General features: G+C 45.2%; 1 protein-coding gene across 1 annotated transcript in view; it reads left to right on the top strand.

Annotated features, from left to right (window-relative positions):
- The window catches only part of ACAD9 (acyl-CoA dehydrogenase family member 9), a 59,188-nt gene that overhangs the window by 25,958 nt on the left and 7,548 nt on the right, over window positions 1-25,682 (top strand). The window contains exons 3-8 of the mRNA XM_082639156.1: window positions 7,396-7,497; window positions 10,693-10,799; window positions 11,626-11,726; window positions 12,450-12,528; window positions 13,459-13,633; window positions 14,172-14,245. Coding sequence (XP_082495282.1) covers window positions 7,396-7,497; window positions 10,693-10,799; window positions 11,626-11,726; window positions 12,450-12,528; window positions 13,459-13,633; window positions 14,172-14,245 — 638 coding nt within the window. The remainder of the gene's footprint in view (window positions 1-7,395; window positions 7,498-10,692; window positions 10,800-11,625; window positions 11,727-12,449; window positions 12,529-13,458; window positions 13,634-14,171; window positions 14,246-25,682) is intronic.

Raw genomic sequence — 25,682 nt, 5'->3', positions numbered from 1 at the left:
TTTGGCTCCTCTAGGTCCTTTGCATTTGCTTATAAATTTTGGAATCAGCTTTTCAGCTTCAACAAAAAGGCCTTTGTGTGTTATGATTGGGGTTACAATAAATCTGTAAATCAGTTTGAGGGAGAATTGAGATTATAACAATACTGAATTTTCAAATGCACGATCGTGGGATATCTCCCCATTTATTTGATTCTTATATAATTCTCTCAGCAGCATTTTATGTGTCATGGTCAGTGTAGAGACCCTGGACATTTTTTTTCTTCTTTTTTTTTTGGCTGCATTGGGTCTTCGTTGCTGTGTACAGGCTTTCTCTAGTTGCGGCGAGCAGGGGCTACTCTTTGTTGCAGTGCGTAGGCTTCTCGTTGTGGTGGTTTCACTTGTTGCAGAGCACAGGCTTCAGTAGTTGCCGCATGCTGGTTCAGTAGTTGCGGCATGCAGGCCCTAGAGCACGTGGGCTTCAGTAGTTGCAGTGTGTGGGTTTCAGTAGTTGTGGCATGTGGGCTCTAGAGTGCAGGCTCAGTAGTTGTGACGCACAGGCTTAGTTGCTCAGCGGCATGTGGGATCTTCCTGGACCAGGGATCAAACCCATGTCCCCTGCATTGGCAGGCGGATTCTTAACCACTGTGCCACCAGGGAAGTCCCAACCTTGGACAAATTTTGACAAAAGTTTCTGATGGTTTCTCAACTGATCCTTAATGTTTTTTTGATGGTTTGTAAAATGTATCCGTAAGTATTTAAAATTCTTTGACATTATCATAAATGGCACTTTTTAAAATTCCAATTTCTGATTGTTCATTGTTTGTATCTAGAAATACAGTTGATTTTTTTACACATTATTTTTACAGTGGTATGGAAGTTCACTTTTTTCTGTATATACTTGTTTCTATTTCTGAAATTTTTCTTCATAATCTATATTTTATTTCATTAATAAAAGAAATTCACGCTCATTTAAAGGAGATTTAGGAACTATAAACAAGATGAAAGAAAAATGTCACCCATTGTGTCATAGTTTTTGTTGTTGAAAATCAATTTTAGTTGACCTTCAGCAGATGTGGGTGTTTTCGTGGGGATTTCTTAATTCAACCTCAGGGTTATTCCCATTAAATTTAATATGTATGTAATATGATAACATTTCATGATGACATTATTTGCTTTAAAAAAACTTTAGTTTGAGATAATTGTAGATTCACATGCAGTTGTAAGAAATAATTCAGAGATCAGTTATACCCTTCACCCAATCAGTTTCCCCCAATGCATAGCTTTATGGAATACGTCTTGCATAACCACAGAATGTTATCACAACCAGGAAATTGACATCAACCTTATTCAGATTTTGCCAGTTGTACGTTTACTGATTGTGTGTGGACTTATGTAATTTTGTCATATATATAGATTCATGTGACAAGCACCACAGTCATGATACAGAACAGTTACATCACAAGAATCCCTCATGCGTTCCTTTTATAGACATAGCCACTTCTTGCCCTCTCCTCCCCAGCTTCTGGAAACCACTAGTCTGTTCTCCATTTTTATAATTTTGTTATTTCAAAAATGTTATATTAATGGAACCATACAGTATATAAACTTTGGGATTGGCCTTTTTTACTCAGCATAATTCTCCTGTAAGTTGCCGTGTATCAGTGGTTTTTTCTTTTTTATTGTTCGGTAGTTTTCCATGTTACGGGTTAACACAATTTGTTGACTGTTCTGATGTTGAAGTACGTCTTGGTTGTTTCCAGTTTTGAGGCTCTTACGAATAAAACTTCTGTGTACGTTTGTGTACAAGCTTTGTGTGAACACGTTTTCTTTTCTCTGGGATAAATGCCCAGGAGTGCAGTTGTTGGGTCCTGAGGTAGTTCTGTGTTTAATTATTTTCAGAGTGTTGGCTGTACCATTTTACGTTCCCAATAGCAGTGTATTTGATCCAGTTTCTGTGCCTTTTTTGCCAGGATTTGGTGTTGCCACTGGTTTTGTTTTTAAAAAAACTTCTAAAAATTTTGGCCATTCTGATAGATGTGGAGTGTTATCTCATTGTGGTTTTAATTTGCATTTCCCTGATGCCCGATGATATTGAACATTTTTTCATGTGTTTAGTTGTTCCCTTAACGTAGCCTCTTCAGTGAGTACAGTTGGTTTTTGTATATTGACCTTGTATCCTGCAGCCTTCTTAAGCTCATCTATTAGCTCTTGCAACTTTTTTGATCAATCCCAGAGGGTTTAGTATATAGACAGTCAACGTGGTTGGTGATGAAGGCAGTTTCTTGTCTTCCTTTCCAGCCTGGTTTCCCTTTCTTTTCTTTGTTTAATTCAACGGCTGACGTCTCTAGTATGTTGAATAGGAGTGGTCAGAGCCAACTTCCTTGACTTGTGCCTGATTTTAGGGAGAAAACATTGTCTTTTACCATTAAGTATGAATTAGCTGTACATTTTTTTGGAATGTACATTTTTTTGCCCTGTACCAGGTTAAGGAAGTTTCCCTTTATTTCTGGTTTGTTGCGTGTTTTCATCATAAATTGTATCAAATTGTGTCCAGTGTTTTTTTCTGCATCTATGAAGATGCATGAAGATGATTATGTTTTTTTTCTGCATGAAGATGATTATGTTTTTTATTGTTTATTCTGTTGACGTAGTAAATTACATTGACTGGATTTTGAACACTGAACGACACTTACATTCCCAGGATAGTTCCCCTTGGTTGTGATATATTATCATTTTTTGTATTGTTGGATTCACTCTGGAGAATGTTAAGGGGATGTGACAGCTAAATACAGTTGGGATCCTGGATTGGATCCCAGGAAAGAAATAGGGTATTAATGGACAAACTGATGAAATTCAAATTAATTCTGTAACTTAGTAATATTGTATGAATGTCCATTTCTTAATTTTGATAGTTTCCCCATGGTTCTGTTAGCTTCTGTTAGGAGAAGCTGGATGAAGAGTATACAGGAACCCTATACTATTTTTGTGACTTTTCTTTAAATCTAAAATTATGTGAAAATAAAAGTTTAAAATAAAAATGAGAAAGTGATTTCTTATGGGCAGCATAGTTGAATATTGTTTTTTTAATCCAATTTGATAGTCTTTTTTTCCTTTCTTAATAAATTTAATTATTTTTTTATTTTTGGCTGCGTTGGGTCTTCGTTGCTGGGTGCGGGCTTTCTCTAGTTGCGGTGAGCAGGGGCTACTCTTCGTTGTGGTGCGCAGGCTTCTCATTGCGGTGGCTTCTCTTGTTGCGGAGCATGGGCTCTAGGCTCATGCGCTTCAGTAGTTGTGGCACGTGGGCTCAGTAGTTGTGGCTCATGGGCTGTAGAGCGCAGGCTCAGTAGTTGTAGCACATGGGCTTCGTTGTTCCATGGCATGTAGGATATTCCCGGACCAGGGCTCGAACCCGTGTCCCCTGCATTGGCCCCTGCATTGGCAGGCAGATTCTTAACCACTGTGCCATCAGGGAAGCCCTCCTTTTTAAAATTTATTTATTTATGTTTTATTTATTTTTTTTGCGGTACGCGGGCCTCTCACTGTTGTGGCCTCTCCCGTTGCGGGGCACAGGCTCCAGACGCGCAGGCTCAGCGGCCATGGCTCACGGGCCCAGCCGCTCCGCGGCATGTGCGATCTTCCCGGACCGGGGCATGAACCCGTGTTCCCTGCATCGGCAGGCGAACTCTCAATCACTGCGCCACCAGGGAAGCCCTTTAAATTTATTTTTTATTGAGGTAACGTTGGTTTGTCACATTGTAAGTTTCCTGTGTACAACACTATATTCCTATTTCTGTGTATATTATGCCATGGCACCAAAACTTCACTTTCCATCTGTCACCATACACTTGATCTCCTTTACCCATTTCACCCTCCCCCATTCTGTGCCTTTTAATTGGTTTTTGATATATGATTATTTTAATGTGATTATTGATATATATATAGTTGGGTTTAACGTTATCATCTAGCTGTTTATTTGTCCCATATTATCTTTGATCTTTTTCCCTCTTTTCCTGCTTTTTTTGGATTAATGGAGTATTTTTTATGATTCCATTTTATCTTTTTTGTTGGTTTATTAGTTATGATCTTGTGTTTTATAAGTGGTTGCTTTAGAATTTATAGTATGTAAACATATACTATGTCTTATCAAAATCTGCCTTCAGCTAATATTATACCACTTCATGTATGGTGTAAGAGCCTTACGTTTCTGCTTTCCCAGCCCATGTTCTATTTCATACATTTTATTTCTACATTCTTTATAAACCCTACAATACTTTGTTTCCTTCCTTCCTTTCTTCCTGTCATAAAATGTACATGGAATAAAATTTACCATTTTATGTATTGACTTCCTCTTGGTACCATCATTCTTCTGTGGGAGGGACTTCTTTTCACTTTTCTTGTGGTGCAGCTTTGCAGGGGTGAGTATCTACAGCTTTTATGTATCTGGAAAGTCTGTTTCATCAGAAAAGATTTCTGTGTTGACAACATTTTTCTTTTAGCGGTCTCTTCTGATTTAGCATTGTTTCTGATGAGACATCTGCTACCATATTATCTTTGTTTTTTTTCATGTGTGTTTCTTCGTATCTGGCTGCTTTGAAGTGGTTTTAGAGAAATTGATATTAGTGTAGTTTTCTTCACATTTTTCTCAGGGTCCTTTGAACTTCTTGGATCTGTATGTTTATAGTGTTTATCAACTTTGGTAAATTTTGGTCATTATTTCTTTAAACATTGTTTTATCACCAACCATACCACATTCCCACACTCCTTCCTCCCTGCTCTCCTTTGGAGATTTTATATATATATATATACACAAAACATGCGTATCTATAAAAATATATGTATATAAAGATATAGATATCTATATCTGCTTGAGGTTGTCCCACAACTCACTGATGCTCTGTTGTTGTTTTTTTGTCTTTTTTATTTTGTATAGCTTTTATTATTATGTCTCGTGTTCACTAATCTTCTTTTCCCCCTGGTATTTGGTCTACTGTTAATCCGATCCAGTGTTTTTCATATTAAACATTGTTTCATCTCTGGAAATTTGATTTGTGTCTTTTTATTTTTCCACGTCTCTCCTTAATATGCTCATATTTTCTTCTACGTTTTTGAGCATTTGGAATTTGGTTGCAATAACTTTTTTAAATAAATTTATTTGTTTTATTTATTTATTTTTGGCTGTGTTGGGTCTCTGTTGCTGCGCGTGGGCTTTCTCTAGTTGCAGCGAGTAGGGGCTACTCTTCGTTGTGGTGCGTGGGCTTCTCATTGCAGTGGCTTCTCTTGTTGCCGAGCACGGGCTCTAGGCACGTGGGCTGCAGTAGTTGTGGCATGCAGGCTCAGTAGTTGTGGTGCATGGGCTTAGTTGCTCCGTGGCATGTGGGATCTTCCTGGACTGGGGCTTGAACCCGTGTCCCCTGCATTGGCAGGTGGATTCTCAACCACTGCGCCACTAGGGAAGCCCCTATAATAACTCATGTAATACCCTTGTCCACTGTCATCTTTGTTATTTCTACGTCATGTTCAGTTGATTGATTTTTCTTCTCATTATCACTCATATTTTCCAGCTTCTTCATGTGCCTGGTAGTTTTCTGTTGGATGCCAGTCATTGTGGATTTTACATTATTGGTGCTCTGTGTGTGTGTGTGTGTGTGTGTGTAGTATGGTCTTAAGCTTTGTTCCAAGGCACAATTAAGTTACTTGGAATAGCTTGATCCATTCGAGACTTGCTTTTAAGTGTCGTTAGGAGGCGCAGAGGAAGCCTGTAGGGCACTGTTTTTCAACTTTTTTTTTTTACTGCTCTCTCTTCCCCCAGAGCCCTTTTAGACATCTTTTTACCCTAATCACATCCCTCTGTGAAATTTTAATGCCACAACTATATTATTATCTGCTTATGTGTTATACGTGTTGCTGTGCTTTGTACATAAAATATTTTTTCGCTCCCCTTCCTCCAGAACCGTTTTCACCCCCTTGGGGGCGCTGTTGCCCTGTGGAGAATGCACATGGCCTCGGACTGATTCTTTGGTCCTAGTAATACATGACTCTTCCTCCTTGTATCTGATATCCTGTATTCTAAGGCAGCGAGATAAATCCAGTCCCTGTACCTCCATCTTGCGGGAAGGAAGTCTTCCCAGATCCTGGCAGTTTCTTCAGAGTTGAACATACCGTACCATACAGCCCAGCCACTGTGCTCCAAAGTGTAATGAAAACATGTAGTTGCACCAAAACTTGAATATGAATGTTCACAGGATCTTTATTTCTAAGAGCCAAAAACTGGGAACCAACCAGATGTCCTTCAAGGGGTGAATAGATAAACGGTTTTATACCCATACAGTAGGTACTGAACAATAAAAAGGAATGAAGTATTTATACCTGCAACAATATGGATGAATTTCAAAATCATTAGGCCAAATCAGGCCAGATCAAAAAAAATGCCTTGTGATTCCATTTATATAAAAACCCAAAAATGCAAACCAATCTATAGCTGAAAAGATTAGTGGTTGCCTGGAGATGGAGGTGGAGGGATGGATTGATCACAGAGGGACATGAGGAAATTTCGGTGGAAAAGGAAATGCTTTTGTTGATTGTGGGAATGGTTTCATGGGTGAACAGATGTCAGAACTCAAAAAATTATTCTAAATATGTACAGTTTATTATGTACCAATTACATATGTCAGTAGAATTGTAAAAGTAAAAAACGAGGGGCTTGGACTCCATTTGGGGAACCTATATTTCTCATTAGTGAGCCATATGTATAAAGGTTTATAAGTGTGATTATGGTTGTTTCTATGATTTGTAATAGTGATGAAGTTTAATTTGTTGGCAGTTGATGAAAACACTTTTACTTGGTTCATGTAAAAGTGTGCGGTTGCAGAGCTAACACAGTGATGGCTGAGTTTTGCTCTGGTGGTTGTGTGTGTTGGTGGTAAACAGACTGATGTGTTCTCAAGAACCTGTGGGCTCTGGGGAAAGGGTGTGGTTCTGAACACTGGTGGAGCCGGGTCCAGAAGCTGCCTAGAGTCTGGCTATGTAGCCAAACGTTTTAGGGCAGTGCTGGCAGTTGCGTGTTTATTGTCTAATTTGCTAGAAGGTACAGGTGATAAAACAAAAGTTCAAGTTTAGTAAAAAATGCCTGCAGAAAAGTTTAGGTCTCATAAATGTATAGTTTCTGCAGTTTTACGCAATGAATACACCCAGATCAAGAAACAGAACGTTACCTGGTAGTGGTAATTTTCTGAAATGCAATTCTTGCTGGGCGAATGAGATAAAATTGAACACATGCTGAATGACCACGGCTAGACAATTTCCAGTTCTGAAGTTTCTGATGCTGGGGTTGTATAACACACAACAACTGTTGTGTTTACCTCTATTTGTGTAAACATAGGTTATAGTTTGTTTAATCAAAATATTTCCTCTTGGCAGTGGACTCTCAAAAAATCGACCGGGAGGGAAAAATCCCAAATGAAACTTTAGAGAAACTGAAGAGCCTGGGGCTTTTTGGGATGCAAGTCCCAGAAGAATACGGTAAGTAAAGGAAACCACCACCCAACCAGTTTGGCTTTTAAGAAAACCCTCCGTATTTGTCCAAAAAAGGGTTCTGTTCCAGAAATCTGGCCTTTGAAAATGCATGAAGTCCAAGGTCAGGCTGTAAAACATCCCTTTGTGGGTTGTTAAATCCAGGGTGGCTGGCTGGTGAGTATGTGGCCTAAGAGGCTTTTCAGCGGGAAGAGCTATCCAGTTCTGTGCCTTCCTCCTCGGAGGTGGGGAGGGACCCTGCAGGATGTCTGTGCTCTCTGGGTCCCTTGAGTGGGGGAGGAGGGGTGGGTATCACCTCTGGCCAGCTCGGGCCGGTGCAGCGTGGTCTCCACTGTGAAGCCCTGTGGTCTGTCTGGCAGAGGAGCTGCCCCAGGCCCGCAAGTGCTTTTGTGTGTAGGGAAGGCCACGTGCTGCACGCCCAGGGGCCAGGGCCCAGCGGCCAAAGGGGTGGGTGCACGGCTGTGGGGCGCGGGCCGCCTCGGGGAGGTGGAGCCCTGGCCTCGGGAGCCTTCGAGCAGGCCCGTTGTCCTCTGGGCCGTGCCCGTTGCTGTTGGAGGTTTACAGTGAAAGGCCCTGCCTTCCCCCCAGGATCCCTGCCTGGTGGCTGGGCCCTGTTAGACTGAGCCCGTCGTGCAGCTTGTGTGTCCCCTGCCTGATGTAGGGGTGGTCCTCTCAGTTCTGTGGGAGCAAGGGGACAGGCACGGGGTGTGGGAGGGAGGAGCAGGGACAAAACATAGGCTCTCGCGAGCACTGGCACCGACGCACGTCCCTGTATTTTCACTCTCGGGATCTTCTGACGAAGACGTGTGCCCTCCACCCCGCACCCCCTGCTCTCTGAGCCCTCCCGCCGAGCCCAGGCCGAGGTGGCTTCCGGCTTCATCAGCACAGGGTTAGCGGTTTGGACCCAAGAGCTGTAGGTGGTGTGTGACATCCGGGTGCGTTCTCCCAGCCAGGCCGTGGGTCAGGCCTGCACGGCGAGGCCCGGCCGCGGGCGCTGTCCTTGACGTGCTGCCTCCGCCGGGTTTATCTCCGGGGCTGAAGTGAGACCTGCGCCCCCCGCACACCCCACCCCACAGCCAAGGGTGGGGGCCTGTGCAGGAAGTCCCACTGGGACCTAGCCTGCAGCTGCTGCAGTCTGAGACAAAATGTGAAAATTTAGAACAAACGAGTTTGATGCCTGTTTTCCTTAATTGAGGCATATTTTAATCAGGTTAAATCTTCGCTTATATGTGTGTCTGTCGCAGTGCATTAAGCTCTTAAAGGACGTCTCCTACTTGTCATCCTATGAAATCCCTCTCACCGCATTTCCAAGTGTGTGGAAGGAGTTACAGTCTGTGCAGAAAACATGAGATAATTGCTGCTGCTGCTCCCCCTGGTGGCGGGATGCAGCACAGGCCTCTTGGGGGGAGCTACACCTGCAGCCTCTGGGGACTGGGGACTGAGCTCTCCCCAGACCTCGAGACCTGTCGGTGTCACTTGTTGGTACTCATAGGCCCCGGGGAACTGTCTGCCGTAAGGTGGGGGCCACGTTGAATATTAGAATAGAGACCAAGTGGGGCTGAGCCACAGAGCGGCGGTTGGTGTCATGAGCTGAGAAAAATAAGTGCTTGGAGAAAACAGATAGTGGAGGAAAGCTGGCTGACACAGCCAGGTTGGTGATTATACCTGTTTCCCCTTGAGAATCATTAAGAAACTACTTCTTGACTTATGAGAAGCAGCAGTTAAGTTTTCCTCCAGACAATTTTTGTGTGAAATTGGAATATGTCTTTTTGCATCTCTGTGTGTTTTATGCCAGCGCGCGTGTGTGTGTGTATGTATGTGATTGCACAAATCCATTCCTTATTCCTGTTGTATGTCCCCTTCTTGGGTGTGAAAGTGCTCTTTTCTTCCATGAGATGACAGTGGTCGCATTTGGAACTATTTCGTTGTCTTTCCTCTTTTTAAATCCTTCCTGGGGAAATGAAGGCAACAGCAACCTTATGTTCATGCCCAAAACATTTTCGGGAATTGTTCCCAGTCCTGGAGTGTTCTGAAGGCTGGTTGGAAACCACCATCCTGGAAAAGAGGCCTTTCCACCGGCAGCCTGGTTTCCGCCTCCAGTTCCCTGGGTGCCCCCGGGTCTTTCCGGCCCCTCAGCCCCTCCCCCATCAAGCAGTCTCCACCCACCTGTCATCTGTCCCCATTGGTTGTCCTCCCCCCATGATTTTTGTGATACTTTCATGGGGAAAAAAATCAGTTTGTTTTTTTTTAACAAGCAACACTGACTTCAGTATGTAAAACAAGTAGGAGCACAAGCGTTTTGATTGAAAGAGGCGTGGTGATGGGTGCCACAGGGCCCTGGCCTTCCCTGGGTCCCCACTGAGCGCAGGGGACGCTGCGCACCCCTGCAGGGACTCGGCCCTCCCCTGGTGTGGAAGGCGCCCCCTGCAGCTGGGCCGCGTGTGACCTTAGGCCTCGGGTAGTCGTTTGTAAGGTGCACACCGGGCCACCCCACCACCGCCGGAAGTTGAAGATAAAATGCGGAATACCCAAGTTCAGCGGAGTCTGCGTTTTTAGTGTTTTCTCTTTTTGCTCCTAGAACACTGACTCCTTCTGAGGGTGACTTTGCCCCCCGACCCCGGGTGGCCATTTGGCAACATCTAGAGACATTTATGTTGTCAGAACTGTGGAGGAGGGGGAACTACTGGCATCTAGTGGGCAGAGGTCAAGGAGGCCACCCCACGTCCTACAGCACACGGGGCGCCCCTGTGACAGAAGGACCCAGCCCCGGATGCCAGTATCCCAGGCGGAGAGACCTTTCCTGGAGGCCACGAGATACTGGGGGTGGGTTGCAGAATGGGGTTCACGACTGTGAAGCCCACAATCTGTGATAGGAGGTATTCACAGCATTTCAAGTAACTTTATGTATGTTTAGGTGTTTATGTATTTTTGTATTAAATATTACATTCTTATATTAAAATATACACCTGAATATGCTTATATGCCTAGAAAAAGTCTGAAAGGATGTACACAGAAATGCTCTTTATGAGTGATAAGTTATGGGTAATTTCTGTTTCCTTTGTACCATTCTGTGTTGTGATTTTTAAAAAATGGTGAGCTGACTTGACTTTATAAAGCCACTTGCCTTTCCTGGGAGGAATTTGGGGCTGGAGCGTACGTGAAGCTGGTCTGTTTCTGCCCTAGGTGGCCTGGGCCTCTCCAACACCATGTATGCGCGGCTGGGGGAGATCATCAGCCTGGACTGCTCCATCGCCGTGACGCTGGCAGCACACCAGGCCATCGGCCTCAAGGTCAGGGGTCTGGGTTTCCGCGGTGGCGAGGGGGCAGCCGGCTCAGCGCCTCGGAGGAAGGCCTGCTGTCCTGCAGCCTCAGTGTCCTGCAGCCTCGCTGTCCTGCAGCCTCAGTGTCCTGCAGCCTCACTGTCCTGCAGCCTCAGTGTCCTGCAGCCTCGCTGTCCTGCAGCCTCACTGTCCTGCAGCCTCGCTGTACCATGCTCAGTGCCCTTGGGTGGCCCTGTCCTTCCTTTTGAAACTTCCTCCTGCCCCATCGCCTCTGACCCATCCTTCCAGGCCCAGGTCAGATGCCACTGCCTCCATGGAGCCTGCCTTCACCATGCGCTGGAGGTGACCCCACCTCTTGTTTGGCTCCCTCGGGGCCTGAGCGTGTCCCCCACCTGCTGTTGGCACCTGTCCTCCTACTCCGCTGGACTTGGAGTCTTTCAGGGCAGGTCCAGGGGCCCACACACTCATTCCTTGGGTGGTTCTTGCTCAGCGTAGAAACCAAGGGGGCTGAGTGCACAGCAGGCTTGGCGCCCGGGCGTGGCACTGCCCAAGCACCAGCTGTGGCTCCAGCCACCCGGCCACCCTGCTGGGAAGTGGCGGAATTGCCGGAAAGCCTGAGGCCCTCCCTGGAGCTGTGCCAGGCCACCCTGGACTGTGCGCTTGGGGGTCCCCCTGGCAGCCCAGCTCCCCAGACCCCCCAACAGCTCCCCATTTTTTACTGCGGCTGCCAGCTCTTGCGTGAAGGAAGCATGTTCCAGAAGGGGCCGTGTTCTGCAAGCATGTTTCATACACTTCTTTCTTGCCACCGCTGAAAGCAGCCCGTGTGTGTTGCCAGGGCATCATCTTGGCCGGCAACGAGGAGCAGAAGGCCAGGTACCTGCCGAAGCTGGCTTCCGGGGAGCACGTGGCCGCCTTCTGCCTGACAGAGCCAGCCAGGTCAGCCCTGCGCACACTCACGGCCTCAGGGTCCAGGGGCTTTTACTGAAGAGGGGTGGCTGGCTTCTTCCCTCCCTGAAGACTTCCCGGCAGTTGAGTCCACAGCTTTTCTCACCCATTCTCTTCATGCTGTCTTATCTCTACCTTACTTCTCTTTCCTGGTGACCTTTACAAATGAAATAACATGGCTGACAGCACCTGTAATTTTTTTGTGCTTTGCAACCCTCCTTATATACAGTAATGCATTCAGGCTTCGCAGCGACTTTTAGAGTATGGAGGGCGGGTGGTATTGTCCCCACTTTACAGGCCGTGAACTGAGGTTCAGTGAGATGGGGTGATGAGCCCCGCGTCTCACAGCTGCCGTGACGGCAAGTCCGTTATCCAGCCCCTTTCCGTCTGCTTCCCCCACCTGGGGACCTGGGTCCCCTGCACTCACCTTGCGGGAGCTTAGAGCCCGCGTGAGCCGGCATTTCCGTGTTTAGACCTCGCAAACGTCACTGCCGCCTTTCCACCCGATGTGACAGAGCAGGGTCGGCCAAACCCACCTCGCCACCTGTTTTCACAGGTGAAGTTTTACTGGAACATGCCCGTCTGTCTGCAGATGGTCTGTGGCTGCAAGGCTGAATGTATCTCTTAGCTGGCCCTTTGTTTTCCGTGGGGCCTGGAAACCGCTCTTTTCTGTCTTCAGCATTACCCCTCAACCGCATATTTCTGTCCCCGCAGTGGGAGCGATGCCGCCTCCATCCGGACCAGGGCCACGTTAAGTGAAGATAAGAAACACTACGTCCTCAATGGCTCCAAGGTACAGCTGCGTGGCCTCCGTGGCCGCGTCAGTGTCTCCGTCCTGACCTTCACCGCCACGCACTGACCACTTCCCATGCTCCAGGGATCATAAAGGGCAGGCACGTCGCCTCTCAACCGTCATCCTCGGGTGATGCGCCTCCTTCTTTGGAAGAAGAAACGGTGGCTCAGAGAGGTTACGTGGCCCACCACCATACCATCCGCTTAGTGGCAGGATGGGAACGGAGGTGTCCTGGCTCCTGAACCTTCAGGCCTTCGTGGTGCTGCCCGCCTCCCTGAGCTGCTCTCCTGTGTCCGTTCTTTTAACTTTTTATTACACGGAATTTGAAACACAAAAGCTTAGTGTCGTGAACGTCCACCCCCGTCTCCCGGCTTCAGTGCTTCCTCCGTCACACTGCACTTCTGGATGGCAGCCGTGACGAGCTCAGTGCATCTCTGCAGGACGGGCCTGAGAAAGTCACGGTGTACGCTTAAACCTTGATCATTTCTTACTATCTGCTTAACGTTCAAACGTCCCTGATTGTCTCATACTTCTTTTTTTTTTACAAACAAGTTGCTTGAATTAAGATCCAAATAAGTTCTATATAGAGCAGTTTGTTGAGGTCTGTTCCCCCTCCCCTTCCCCATCCTCCTCCCCTCCCCCTCCTCCTCCCTCCCCCTCCCCTCCCCTCCTTCCCCTCTCCCTCCTCCCCCTCCCCCTCACTCCTTTCTGCCTCCCTCCCACCCCCAGCTGTTCCATGCTGAGCCGGAGCTGCTTGACACACACACAGACACATGTGCAGGGCCACCTGTGTCTCCTGGGGAAATCCGTGCTCTGGGGATGCTGGGTTGAGCCCATCCTGGCCTGAGCTGTGACGGGCAGCTGGTGCTGAGGGTGGCCAGTCTATAGTAGTTTGGTTTTCTCTGGAGCCCTTTTGCTTTCTTTCCTCAGGTCTGGATCACCAATGGAGGACTGGCCAGTGTTTTTACTGTGTTTGCAAAGACAGAGGTTGTTGATTCTAATGGCTCAGTAAAGGACAAGGTCACAGCGTTCATAGTAGAGAGAGACTTCGGTGGAGTCACCAGCGGGAAACCTGAAGATAAGTTAGGCATCCGAGGCTCCAACAGTGAGTGGCACGTGCATGCATGTGTGTGTATGAGAGAGAGACAAGGTGAGATTTTATCTTGATAAAAAGATATCAAACATCAAGCTAACATGAGACTTAAGTAGTTTTGTTACCACCCGAGCATTTGGCAAAATTTCTCTGCACATCGGGCAGTGATGACTTCAAGGTGAGGTCGTCGCCACCTCGTGGCGCTCAGCCTTGGAGGAAGGTGGTGCTGGGGGGTCCTGGGTCAGTGTTGCAGTACAGCAGACCCCCATCTTTCCAGCCTGGGACTCCTCCTTCCTCCCTTCTCCCTCCTCCCCACCTAGGCCCAGTCGGCACTCAGTTCACTTGAGGCTGGTGTCCTGTAAGTGGCCCTCGGCCCACCTGGAGCTGCCCTGCGGTCCTCACAAGGCTCAGCCTCTTGGGTCCCTTAGCTTGGACTGTGGAGGGTCTGAATGAATGAGCGAGTGAGTGAATGAACCACGCCCCTGGGTGGGGGTCGGGGGTAGAGCGCTTCGTCCCCCTCAGCTGAGGTCCTGGATGTTGTGTGTTCCAGCCTGCGAGGTGCACTTTGAGAACACCAGGGTGCCCGTGGGAAACGTCCTCGGAGAAGTTGGAGGCGGCTTTAAGGTGTGTTGCCGTGCGTGTGCTGACCTTTGTTGCAGTCTCGTGTGCGTCGGCCCAGCTTCCCGTCACCTCCCTGCTGGCAGTGCGCTGGGCTGGGCTGGTCGGGTGGCCATGCACGGCTCTCTGCAGGGAGGTCAGCAGAGCGGAGAGAAGTCAGCCCTGGGAGGCAGGGGTGCAGCAGCGCTCAGTCTCACCCTCCCTCACGTAGGGGTAGAGTCCTCCCCCAGCCAGTGGAGAGAGCAGCCCAGTGGCCCTGCAAAGCTCAGGATGCACAGCCCTGGGTCCTGAGTGCTTACCCTGATTTTTTTTTTTCTTAGAGTAAGAGTTTTTTTTTTTAATAACAGGTAATTCACATGACAAAATTTACCATTTTCAAATGAATGCTTTGTTGGTTTTTAGTATATTCACTGTGCTTGTGCAACCATCTCCATGGTCTAATTCTAGAGCATTGCCATCACCCCAGCAAGACACTCCATACTTTCTCATTTCCCCTCTCCCAGACCTCGGCCGTCGCTGTTTCACTTTCTGCTTCTGTGGATCTGCCTGTTTTGTTTGTTTGTTTATAAATGTATTTTATTTTTGTTTTTGGCTGCATTGGGTCTTTGTTGCTGCGCGCGGGCTTTCTCTAGTTGCGGCGAGCGGGGGCTACTCTTCGTTGCGGTGCACGGGCTTCTCATTGCGGTGGCTTCTCTTGTTGCGGAGCACAGGCTCTAGGCGTGCAGGTTTCAGTAGTTGTGGCGCGTGGGCTCTAGAGCACAGGCTCAGTAATTGTGGCGCATAGGCTTCGTTGCTCCACAGCATGTGGGATCTTCCTGGACCAGGGCTTGAACCCGTGTCGCCTGCATTGGCACGCGGATTCTTAACCACTGCGCCACCAGGGAAACCCCATCTGCCTATTTTGAATGTTTCATTTAGATGGAATCCATGTGTGGTCCTTCTTGTATGGCTTCTTTCACGCTGCATAATGTTTTCAAGGTTTATCCAAGTCTAGCAGGTGTCACTCCTTCTTATAGCTGAGTAACGTTCCATCATGTGCATGGACCATGTTTTGTCCATCTGTCATCAGCTGACGGACATTTGGGTTGTTTCAATTTTTGGCCATTTGAATAATGCTGCTGTGAACACTCATGTGCACGTTTTTGTGTGAATGCTGTTTTCCATTCTGTTGGGTGCACACCTAGAAGAAATGGAGGGTCAAATGGTGACTATATGTTTAGCTTTTTGAGGAACCACCAAACTCTTTTCCACAACAGCTGCACTGTTTCACATTCTCAGCAGCAGTGCGTTAGGGTTCCAGTTGCTCCACATCCTTGTCAATATGTGTGATCGTCCATTTTTAAAATTACAGCCATCCTCGTGGGTGTGAAGTGTATCTCGTTGTGGTTTGATTTGCATTTCCCTGACGATTAGTCATGTTGAGCATCTTTTTATGCGCTTATTGGCTATTTATCACCTTTGTTGTTTTATTTTATTTTATTGGGTTGGCCAAAAAGTTCGTTCGGTGTTTTCCGTAAGATGGCTCTAGTAGCATTTAGTTGTCTTTAATTTCATTTGAAACAATTTTGCTAGATTGTATTTTGACAGCTGTCATATCAGCGTGCATTTAAAAAAAACTTATCAAAATTGGTGAATTTTTATGTAACCATTTTAATGTTGAAGGTGGAAAAAAAAAAGCAACATTTTGGGCATATTATGCTTCATTATTTCAGGAAAGGTAAAAAGGCAACTGAAACGCAAAAAAATATTTGTGCAGTGTATGGAGAAGGTGCTGTGACTGATCAAACATGTCAAAAGTGTTTAGCGAAGTTTGTGCTGGAGATTTCTTGCTGGATGATGCTCCACGGTCTGGTAGACCAGTTGAGGTTGATAGATATCAATCGAGACATTAATTGAGGACAATCAACGTTATACCACGAGAGAGATAGCCGACATGCTCAAAATATCCAAATCAAATGTTGAAAATCATTTGCACCAGCTTGGTTATCTTAATCACTTTGATGTTTGTGGTCCATGTAAGTTAAGTGAAAAAAACCTTCTTGGCCATATTTCCACATGGGATTCTCTACTGGAATGTAGTGAAAACATTCCATTTTCAAAACAAATTATGACCGGCAATTAAAAGTGGATACTGTACAATAATGTGGAACGGAAGAGATTGTGGGGCAAGCACAGTGGACCACCACCAACCACACCAAAGGCTGGTCTTCATCCAAAGAAGGTGATGTTGTATATATGGTGGGATTGGAAGGGAGTCCTCTATTATGAGCTCCTTCTGGAAAACCAAATGATTAAATCCAACAAGTACTGTTCCCAGTTAGACCAACTGAAAGCAGCACTTGAAGAAAAGCATCCAGAATTAATCAACAGAAAATGCATAATCTTCCATCAGAATAACGCAAGACCGCATGCTTCTTTGATGACCAGGCAAAAACTGTTACAGCTTGGCTGGAAAGTTCTGATTCATCCACCATATTCACCAGGCATTGCACCTTCAGATTTCCATTTATTTTGGTCTTTACAAAATTCTCTAATTGGAAAAATTTCAATTCCCTGGAATACTGTAAAAGGTACCTGGAACAGTTCTTTGCTCAAAAAGATAAAACGTTGTGCGAAGATGGAATTATGAAGTTGCCTGAAAAATGGCGGAGGTAGTGGAACAAAACGGTGAATATGTTGTTCAGTAAAGCTCTTGATGAAAATGAAAAATGTGTCTTTTATTTTTACTTAAAAACTGAAGTCAGTTTTTGGCCAACCCAATATTTTATTGAAGTATAGTTAATTTACAGTGTTGCGCCATTGTCTGTTGTACAGCAAAGTAACTGTTATACACATACATTCTTTGTTTTAATACTCTTTTTCATTATGGTTTGTCACAGGATACTGAATATAGTTCCCTGTGCTATACAGTAAGACCTTGTTACTTATCCATTCTATATATAATAGTTTACATTTTCTAGTCCCACACTCCCAATCCTTTTCTCCACCTCCCCTCTCCCCTTTGGCAAGCACAAGTCTGTTCTCTATGTCTGTGAGTCTGTTTCCATTTTGTAGATACATTCATTTGTGCCATATTTTAGATGACACATATAAGTGATATCAGATGGTATTTGTCTTTCTCTTTCTGACTTACTTCAGATAATAAGTCTTTCTGACTTACTTTATGATAATCTCTAGTTGCACCCATGTTGCTGCAAATGGCATTATTTCATTCTTTTTTATGGCTGAGTAATATTCCATTGTATATATGTACCACATCTTCCTTATCCATTCATCTGTCAGTGGACATTAAGGTTGTTTCCATGGGCTGTTTATCTCCTTTGAAGAAATATTTTTCCAAATCTTTGCCCGTCTTTAAATTGGGCTATTTGTCTTTATATTGCTGCTCTGCCCTAATTTACTGGGTGGCCTGGGTAAGTGTCTTCACAGCGGGAAGCTCCCCCCACCTTGGCTGTGAACAGGGATCAAAGCAGGACCTCCCGGCCTCCTGAGCATTACAAGAATCACCCAAGGGCTGTCAGCCAGGACTCTAGCCACTGCTGCCCGGGAAGTGTGGAGCAGAGGGTAGGGGAGGTGGAGGGCACACGATGGGCGTCCGTGTGCAGATGTCACACACAGATGAGGGAACACGTGGGTCCCCCGAAGCCCGTCCCAGGGGAGTTTCCATCCACTGTTCACACTTTTTTGTTTACCTATTTTATTTTCTTATTATTTTATGTTTCTGAATTTTATTTATTTTTTTATACACCAGGTTCTTATTAGTTACCCATTTTAGTAGTATATATTAGTATATATGTCAAATCCCAATCTCCCAGTTCATCACACCACCACCTCCCACCCCCTGGCGCTTTACCCCCTTGGTGTCCATACGTTTGTTCTCTACATCTGTGTCTCAATTTCTGTCCTGCAAACCAGTTCATCTGTACCATTTTTCTAGGTTCCATATATATGCGTTAATACATGATATTTTTTCTCTTTCTGACTTACTTCACTCTGTATGACAGTCTCTAGATCCGTCCACATCCGTCTCTACAAATGACCCAGTCTTGTTCCTTTTTATGGCTGAGTAATATTCCATTGTATATACGTACCACATCTTCTTTACCCATTCCTCTGTCGACGGGCATTTAGGTTGCTTCCATGTCCTGGCTATTGTAAATAGTGCTGCAATAAATATTGGGGTGCATGTGTCTTTTTGAATTACGGTTTTCTCTGGGTATATGCCCAGTAGTGGGATTGCTGGGTCATATGACAATTCTATTTTTAGTTTTTTAAGGAACCTCCATACTGTTCTCCATAGTGGCTGTATCAATTTACATTCCCACCAACAGTGCAAGAGGATTCCCTTTTCTCCACACTCTCTCCAGCATTTGTTGTTTGTAGATTTTCTGATGATGCCCATTCTAACTGGTGTGAGGTGGTACCTCATTGTAGTTTTGATTTGCGTTTCTCTAATAATTAGTGATATTGAGCAGCTTTTCATGTGCTTCTTGGCCATCTGTATGTCTTCTTTGGAGAAATGTCTATTTAGGTCTTCTGCCCACTTTTGGATTGGGTTGTTTGTTTTTTTAATATTGAACTGAATGAGCTGTTTATATATTTTGGAGATTAATCCTTTGTCTGTTGATTTGTTTGCAAATATTTTCTCCCATTCTGAGGGTTGTCCATTTGTCTTGTTTGTAGTTTCCTTTGCTTTGCAAAGCTTTGAATTTTCATTAGGTCCCATTTGTTTATTTTTGGTTTTATTTTCATTTCTCTAGGAGTTGGATCAAAAAAGATCTTGCTGTGATTTATGTCAAAGAGTGTTCTTCCTGTGTTTTCCTCTAAGAGTTTTATAGTGTCTGGTCTTATATTTAGGTGTCTAATCCATTTTGAGTTTATTTTTGTGTATGGTGTTAGGGAATGTTCTAATTTCATTCTTTAATATGTAGCTGTCCAGTTTTCCCAGCACCACTTATTGAAGAGACTGTCTTTTCTCCGATGTGTATCCTTGCCTCCTTTGTCATAGATTAGTTGACCATAGGTGTGTGGGTTTATCTCTGGGCTTTCTATCCTGTTCCATTGATCTATATTTCTGTTTTTGTGCCAGTACCATACTCTCTTGATTACTGTTGCTTTGTAGTATAGTCTGAAGTCAGGGAGTCTGATTCCTCCAGCTCCATTTTTTCCCCTCAAGACTGCTTTGGCTATTCGAGGTCTTTTGTGTCTCCATACAAATTTTAAGATTTTTTTTTTGTTCTAGTTCTGTAAAAAATGCCATTCGTAATTTGATAGGGATTGCATTGAATCTGTAGATTGCTTTGGGTAGTATAGTCATTTTCACAATATTGATTCTTCCAATCCAAAAACATTGTATGTCTCTCCATCTGTTTGTATCATCTTTAATTTCTTTCATCAGTGTCTTACAGTTTTCTGCATACAGGTCTTTTCTCTCTGTAGGTAGGTTTATTCCTAGGTATTTTATTCTTTTTGTTGCAATGGTAAATGGGAGTGTTCTTTAATTTCTCTTTCAGATTTTTCATCATTAGTGTATAGGAATGCAAGAGATTTCTGTGCATTAATTTTGTATCCTGCAACTTTACCAAATTCATTGATTAGCTCTAGTAGTTTTCTGGTGGCATTTTTAGGATTCTCTATGTATAGTATCATGTCATCTGCAAACAGTGACAGTTTTCTTTTCCAATTTGTATTCCTTTTATTTCTTTTTCTTCTCTGATTGCCATGGCTAGGACTTCCAAAACTATGTTGAATAATAGTGGTGAGAGTGGACATCCTTGTCTTGTTCCTGATCTTAGAGGAAATGCTTTCAGTTTTTCACCATGGAGAATGATGTTTGCTGTGGGTTTATTGTATATGGCCTTTATTATGTTGAGGTAGGTTCCCTCTATGCCCGCTTTCTGGAGAGTTTTTTTTATCATAAATGGGTGTTGTATTTTGTCAGAAGCTTTTTCTGCGTCTATTGAGATGATTGTATGGTTTTTCTTTTTCAATTTGTTAATATGGTGTATCACATTGATTGATTTGCCTATATTGAAGAATCCTTGCATGCCTGGGATAAATCCCACTTCATCATGGTGTATGATCCCTTTAATGTGTTGTTGGATTCTGTTTGCTAGTATTTTATTGAGGATTTTTGCATCTATATTCATCAGTGATATTGGTCTGTAATTTTCTTTTTTTGCAGTATCTCTGTCTGGTTTTGGTATCAGGGTGATGGTGGCCTCATAGAATGAGTTTGGGAGTGTTCGTTCCTCTGCAGTTTTTGGAAGATTTTGAGAAGGATGGGTATTAATTGTTCTCTAAATGTTTGATAGAATTCACCTGTGAAGCCATCTGGTCCTGGACTTTTGTTTGTTGGAAGATTTTAAATCACAGTTTCAATTTCATTACTTGTGATTGGTCTGTTCATATTTTTTTTATTTCTTCCTGGTTCAGTCTTGGAAGGTTATACCTTTCTAAGAATTTGTCCATTTCTTCCAGGTTGTCCATTTTATTGGCATAGAGTTGCTTGTAGTAGTCTCTTAGGATGCTTTGTATTTCTGCAGTGTCTGTTGTAACTTCTCCTTTTTCATTTCTAATTTTATTGATTTGAGTCCTCTCCCTCTTTTTCTTGATGAGTCTGGCTAAAGGTTTATCAATTTTGTTTATCTTCTCAAAGAACCAGCTTTTACTTTTATTGATCTTTGCAATTGTTTTCTTTGTTTCTAATTCATTTATTTCTGCTCTGATCTTTTTTTTTTTTTTTTTTTTACGATACGCGGGCCTCTCACTGTTGTGGCCTCTCCCATTGTGGAGCACAGGCTCCAGACACGCAGGCTCAGCAGCCGTGGATCACGGGCCCAGCCGCTCCGCAGCATGTGGGATCTTCCCAGACCGGGGCACGAACCTGTGTCCCCTGCATCAGCAGGCGGACTCTCAACCACTGCGCCACCAGGGAAGCCCTCTGCTCTGATCTTTATGATTTCTTTCCTTCTACTAACTTTGGGTTTTGTTTGTTCTTCTTTTTCTAGTTCCTTTAGGTGTAAGGTTAGATTGTTTATTTGAGATGTTTGTTGTTTCTTGAGGTAGGATTGTATTGCTATAAACTTCCCTCTTAGAACTGCTTTTGCTGCATCCCATAGGTTTTGGATTGTCATGTTTTCATTGTCATTTGTCTCTAGGTATTTTTGATTTCCTCTTTGATTTCTTCAGTGATCTCTTGGTTATTTAGTAACGTATTGTTTAGCCTCCATGTGTTTGTGTTTTTTACGTTTTATTCCCTGTAATTCATTTGTAATGTCATAGCGTTGTGGTCAGAAAACACGCTTGATATGATTTCAATTTTCTTAAATTTACTGAGGCTTGATTTGTCACCCAAGATGTGATCTATCTTGGAGAATGTTCCGTGTGCACTTGAGAGGAAAGTGTAATCTGCTGTTTTTGAATGGAATGTCCTATAAATATCAATTAAATCTCTCTGGTCTGTTGTGTCACTTAAAGCTTGTGTTTCCGTATTAATTTTCTGCCTGGATGATCTGTCCATTGGTGTAAGTTAGGTGTTAAAGTCCCCCACTATTATTGTGTTACTGTCAATTTCCTCTTTTATAGCTGTTAGCAGTTGCCTTATGTATTGAGGTGCTCCTATATTGGGTGCATATATATTTATAACTGTTATATCTTCTTCTTGGATTGATCCTTTGATCATTATGTAGTGTCCTTCCTTTTCTCTTCTAACATTCTTCATTCTAAAGTCTATTTTATCTGATACGAGTATTGCTACTCCAGCTTTCTTTTGATTTCCATTTGCATGGAATATCTTTTTCCATTCCCTCACTTTCAGTCTGTATGTGTCCCTAGGTCTGAAGTGGGTCCCTTGTAGACAGCATATATATGCATCTTGTTTTTGTGTCCATTCAGCGAGCCTGTGTCTTTTGGTTGGAGCATTTAATCCATTCACGTTTAAGGTAATTATCGATATGTATGTTCCCATTACCATTTTCTTAATTGTTATGGTTTTTTTTTTATCACGGTGCACAGGCCTCTCACTGTCACGGCCCCTCCCGTTTCAGAGCACAGGCTCCAGACGCGCAGGCTCAGTAGTTGTGGCTCACGGGCCTAGCCGCTCCACAGCATGTGGGATCCTCCCGGACCAGGGCACGAACCCGTGTCCCCCGCATTGGCAGGCGGATTCTTAACCACTGCTCCACCAGGGGAGCCCTGATTTTGTTTTTGTAGGTCCTCTTCTTCTCTTGTGTTTCCCACTTAGAGAAGTTCCTTTAGCATTTGTTGTAGAGCTGGTTTGGTGGTGCTGAATTCTCTGAGCTTTTGCTTGTCTGTAAAGCTTTTGATTTCTCCCTCGAATCTGAATGAGATCCTTGCCAGGTAGAGTAATCTTGGTTGTAGGTTCTTCCATCACTTTAAATATGTCATGCCAACTCCCTTCTGGCTTGTAGAGTTTCTGCTGAGAAATCAGCTGTTAACCTTATGGGAGTTCCCTTGTATGTTATTTGTCATTTTTCCCTTGCTGCTTTCAGTAATTTTTGTCTTTAATTTTTGCCAATTTGATTACTATGTGTCTCGGCATGTTTCTCCTTGGGTTTATCCTGTATGGGACCCTCTGTGCTTCCTGGACTTGGGTGACTATTTCCTTTCCCATGTTAGGGAAGTTTTCGACTATAATCTCTTCAAATATTTTCTCTGGTCCTTTCTCTCTCTCTTCTCCTTCTGGGACCCCTATAATGCGAATGTTGTTGCGTTTAACATTGTCTCAGAAGTCTCTTAGGCTGTCTCCATTTCTTTTCATTCTTTTTTCTTTATTCTGTTCCACAGCAGTGAATTCCACCATTCTGTCTTCCAGGTCACTTATCCGTTCTTCTGCCTCAGTGATTCTGCTATTGATTCCTTCTAGTGTATTTTTCATTTCAGTTATTGTATTGTTCATTTCTGTTTGTTCTTTAATGCTTCTAGATCTTTGTTAAATGTTTCTTATATCTTCTAGATCTCTGCCTCCATTCTTTTTCCGAGGTCCTGGATCATCTTCACTATTTATTCTGAATTCTTTTTCTGGAAGGTTGCCTGTCTCCACTTCACTTAGTTGTTTTTCTGAGGTTTTATCTTGTTCCTTCATCTGGTCCATAGTCCTCTGCCTTTTCATCTTGTCTGTCTTTCTGTGAATGTGGTTTTTGTTCCACAGGCTGCGGGATTGTAGTTCTTGCTTCTGCTGTCTCCACTGTTCACACTTTTGGTGCTTGTCTTTCTAGATCTTTTTAAATAGTTTACATTGCTGAAATATTTCTGCGTGTGTGTGTGTGTGTGTGTAAGAGGGGATAGCTGGTATTTTTCACTTATCAACAAGCCCTCATAGTCTTTTCATGCTAGGGAATGTGATTTGCTGAGGTTCAGAACCACACAGCATTTCTTCATGTGGTGACACCACATTCACTGTCCCTGGGTCTCCAGGATCGAGCATTTAGCGCAGTTTCCTTTCTTCCCCACTTGGGACTGCATTGCATGGCTTGTATCCTTATACATATCATGCACACTTCTCTCATTACCTCCTGAGTTTAAATACCAGTCCAGTTTCTGGGTCAGAGGGCATGGTCATTTTTAAGTTCTTGGTCCATGTTGCCTGCTGGACGGTTGGACTGTGTGTGAGGTCTTTGCCCAGTCCTTCCCAACTCTGCATTAAAAATTTTTTTCTATCGTGTTAGGTGAGAAGTGATGGTTTTAGTATGCAAAAGAAAAACTGATTTCTAAAGCCCTATCTTGTGATGAGTGGGATTGCCTGCCAGTCAGCCTCAACACTGAAAAGCACGACATGCTAGGGTGATCCCAGAGATGGCGGGTAGGATGACCACAGGCTCGGGGAATGCCGATGCCACGTGTGGTCAAGTAGGAGGTTCGTCGGGGTGCAGCGGCAGTCAGCAACGGGGGCTGTGGGGACGGCCGTGTCTCGTACCTGGGGTGCAGTTGTGGGAGGGGACTGCTCTGCAGTAGGAAGGTGACAACGCAGCAGAATCAGGTCTGGGAAGGAGGGAACGCCGAGGCTCACGAGCCCTGTCAGGTAAGGCCGAGCCTGCCAGGACCATCCTCCTGGGGACTGGGGCCTGGTGTCCAGTCCTCTCCTCCTCTTGTTCTTGTAAGCGAAGCTGAGAATCAACCACGAAGGGGCTGTGACGTAAGTTTGTTCATGCAACTGCGAGCTGGCCTTTAAGAACCAGTCTGGAATAAGGGACCAAAGGTGGGGGTTCAGTTCCTGCTTTCAGTCCTGGCAGGTCGAGCAGGACCGGTGTCCCCCCTCCACGTCCTGAGACACAGGGAGTCTGATGTTACAGGTCCCAGGCCCGAGCAGGAGGCACAACAGGTCACACTGCACTGTGACCTCGCCGAGCCCCAGCTTCTGGCTGTGCCCACCACGTTGCCCACCCGCCTCGGACTCGCCTGTCAGGACCAGTGCTGCCTGCCCAGTGGCTGGAGCAGGTCTTTCCAGTCTCCCCAGCCCCACAGCATCTGTTTTGAGAGCCTCCATTCAGGTTATTTAGCAAGTAGTCATAAATTCAAATTCAGAGGCACGTTTGGTTAATCCCAGTCACGCAGGCGAGCAGTCCGTACAAGCGGTGCCACGTGTGACGCTGAGTCCCAGGCTGCTTGCTGCCCCCAGACCGCAGCCCTGCCTTGAGGCCTCCTCCTTGGGCCTCACAGGCTTGAGCAGAGGTGGGCAGGTCACAGCATCCTCTAGGAGCCTGGTGCTGGTGGCCACACGTCCACCGTGTGCCTGGGATGCCCCTCCTCCCCTGCTGCCTGGGTGGCTATGGTCTCTAGGTCCCTTTAGGTCTGTAAGGGGGTGCCTCCCCAAACCCGGGTAGTCTGGTACTTGGGAAGCAGTGTGTGTGCTTGCCATCGGCTTTCGGTAGAAAGTTGGGGTCAGAAGAGAGGCGTGAGGCTGACAGAAGTGCTTGGCTAGGGTCATTACTGTAGGCACTGGGCGGGGGGAGCGCATCATGTCCGTGACAGGGGCCGGCTCAGCGCAGGGTGCACGGACCTGCACGTCACGCAGCTGCTTGCTCTGTCTGTGACTGGCTCACCCCTTGGAGCCTCTGGCTCTTCATCTGTGAAAGGAGGACCCTGACGCCGAAGCGTTGCTGGGAAAGTGAGGAGTTGGCAGTGGGTCCCCAGCCAGCCTTAGTTTCTGCTCCCTTCCCCTGAGGCTGAGGGAAGTGGCCACTTCCTTTGGAATAAGGGTGTCCCATTCCTTTCTTTGGGGGGGGGCGCCTTCAGGGATGTCTGTGAGAGCATCTAAGTGACAGATCGCCTGGTTTTGAGGCATTGTGACGGTGTTCTCTCCCGGCCCAGGGAGGGTGGCAGGATGATTAACTCCATCCGGATGCTGCCTTTTGTCTTCAAGAAAGCTTCTGGTAAAAGCAGACAAGCACTGTTGCGGTCTGTCCCCTTCAGCCCTCTAGGG

This window comes from Mesoplodon mirus, assembly GCF_964341445.2.
Source record: "Mesoplodon mirus genome assembly, chromosome: 12".
NCBI lineage: Eukaryota > Metazoa > Chordata > Mammalia > Artiodactyla > Ziphiidae > Mesoplodon > Mesoplodon mirus.
The sequence above is the reverse complement of the archived record's forward strand: the minus strand, read 5'-3'. Positions and strand labels throughout refer to the sequence as shown.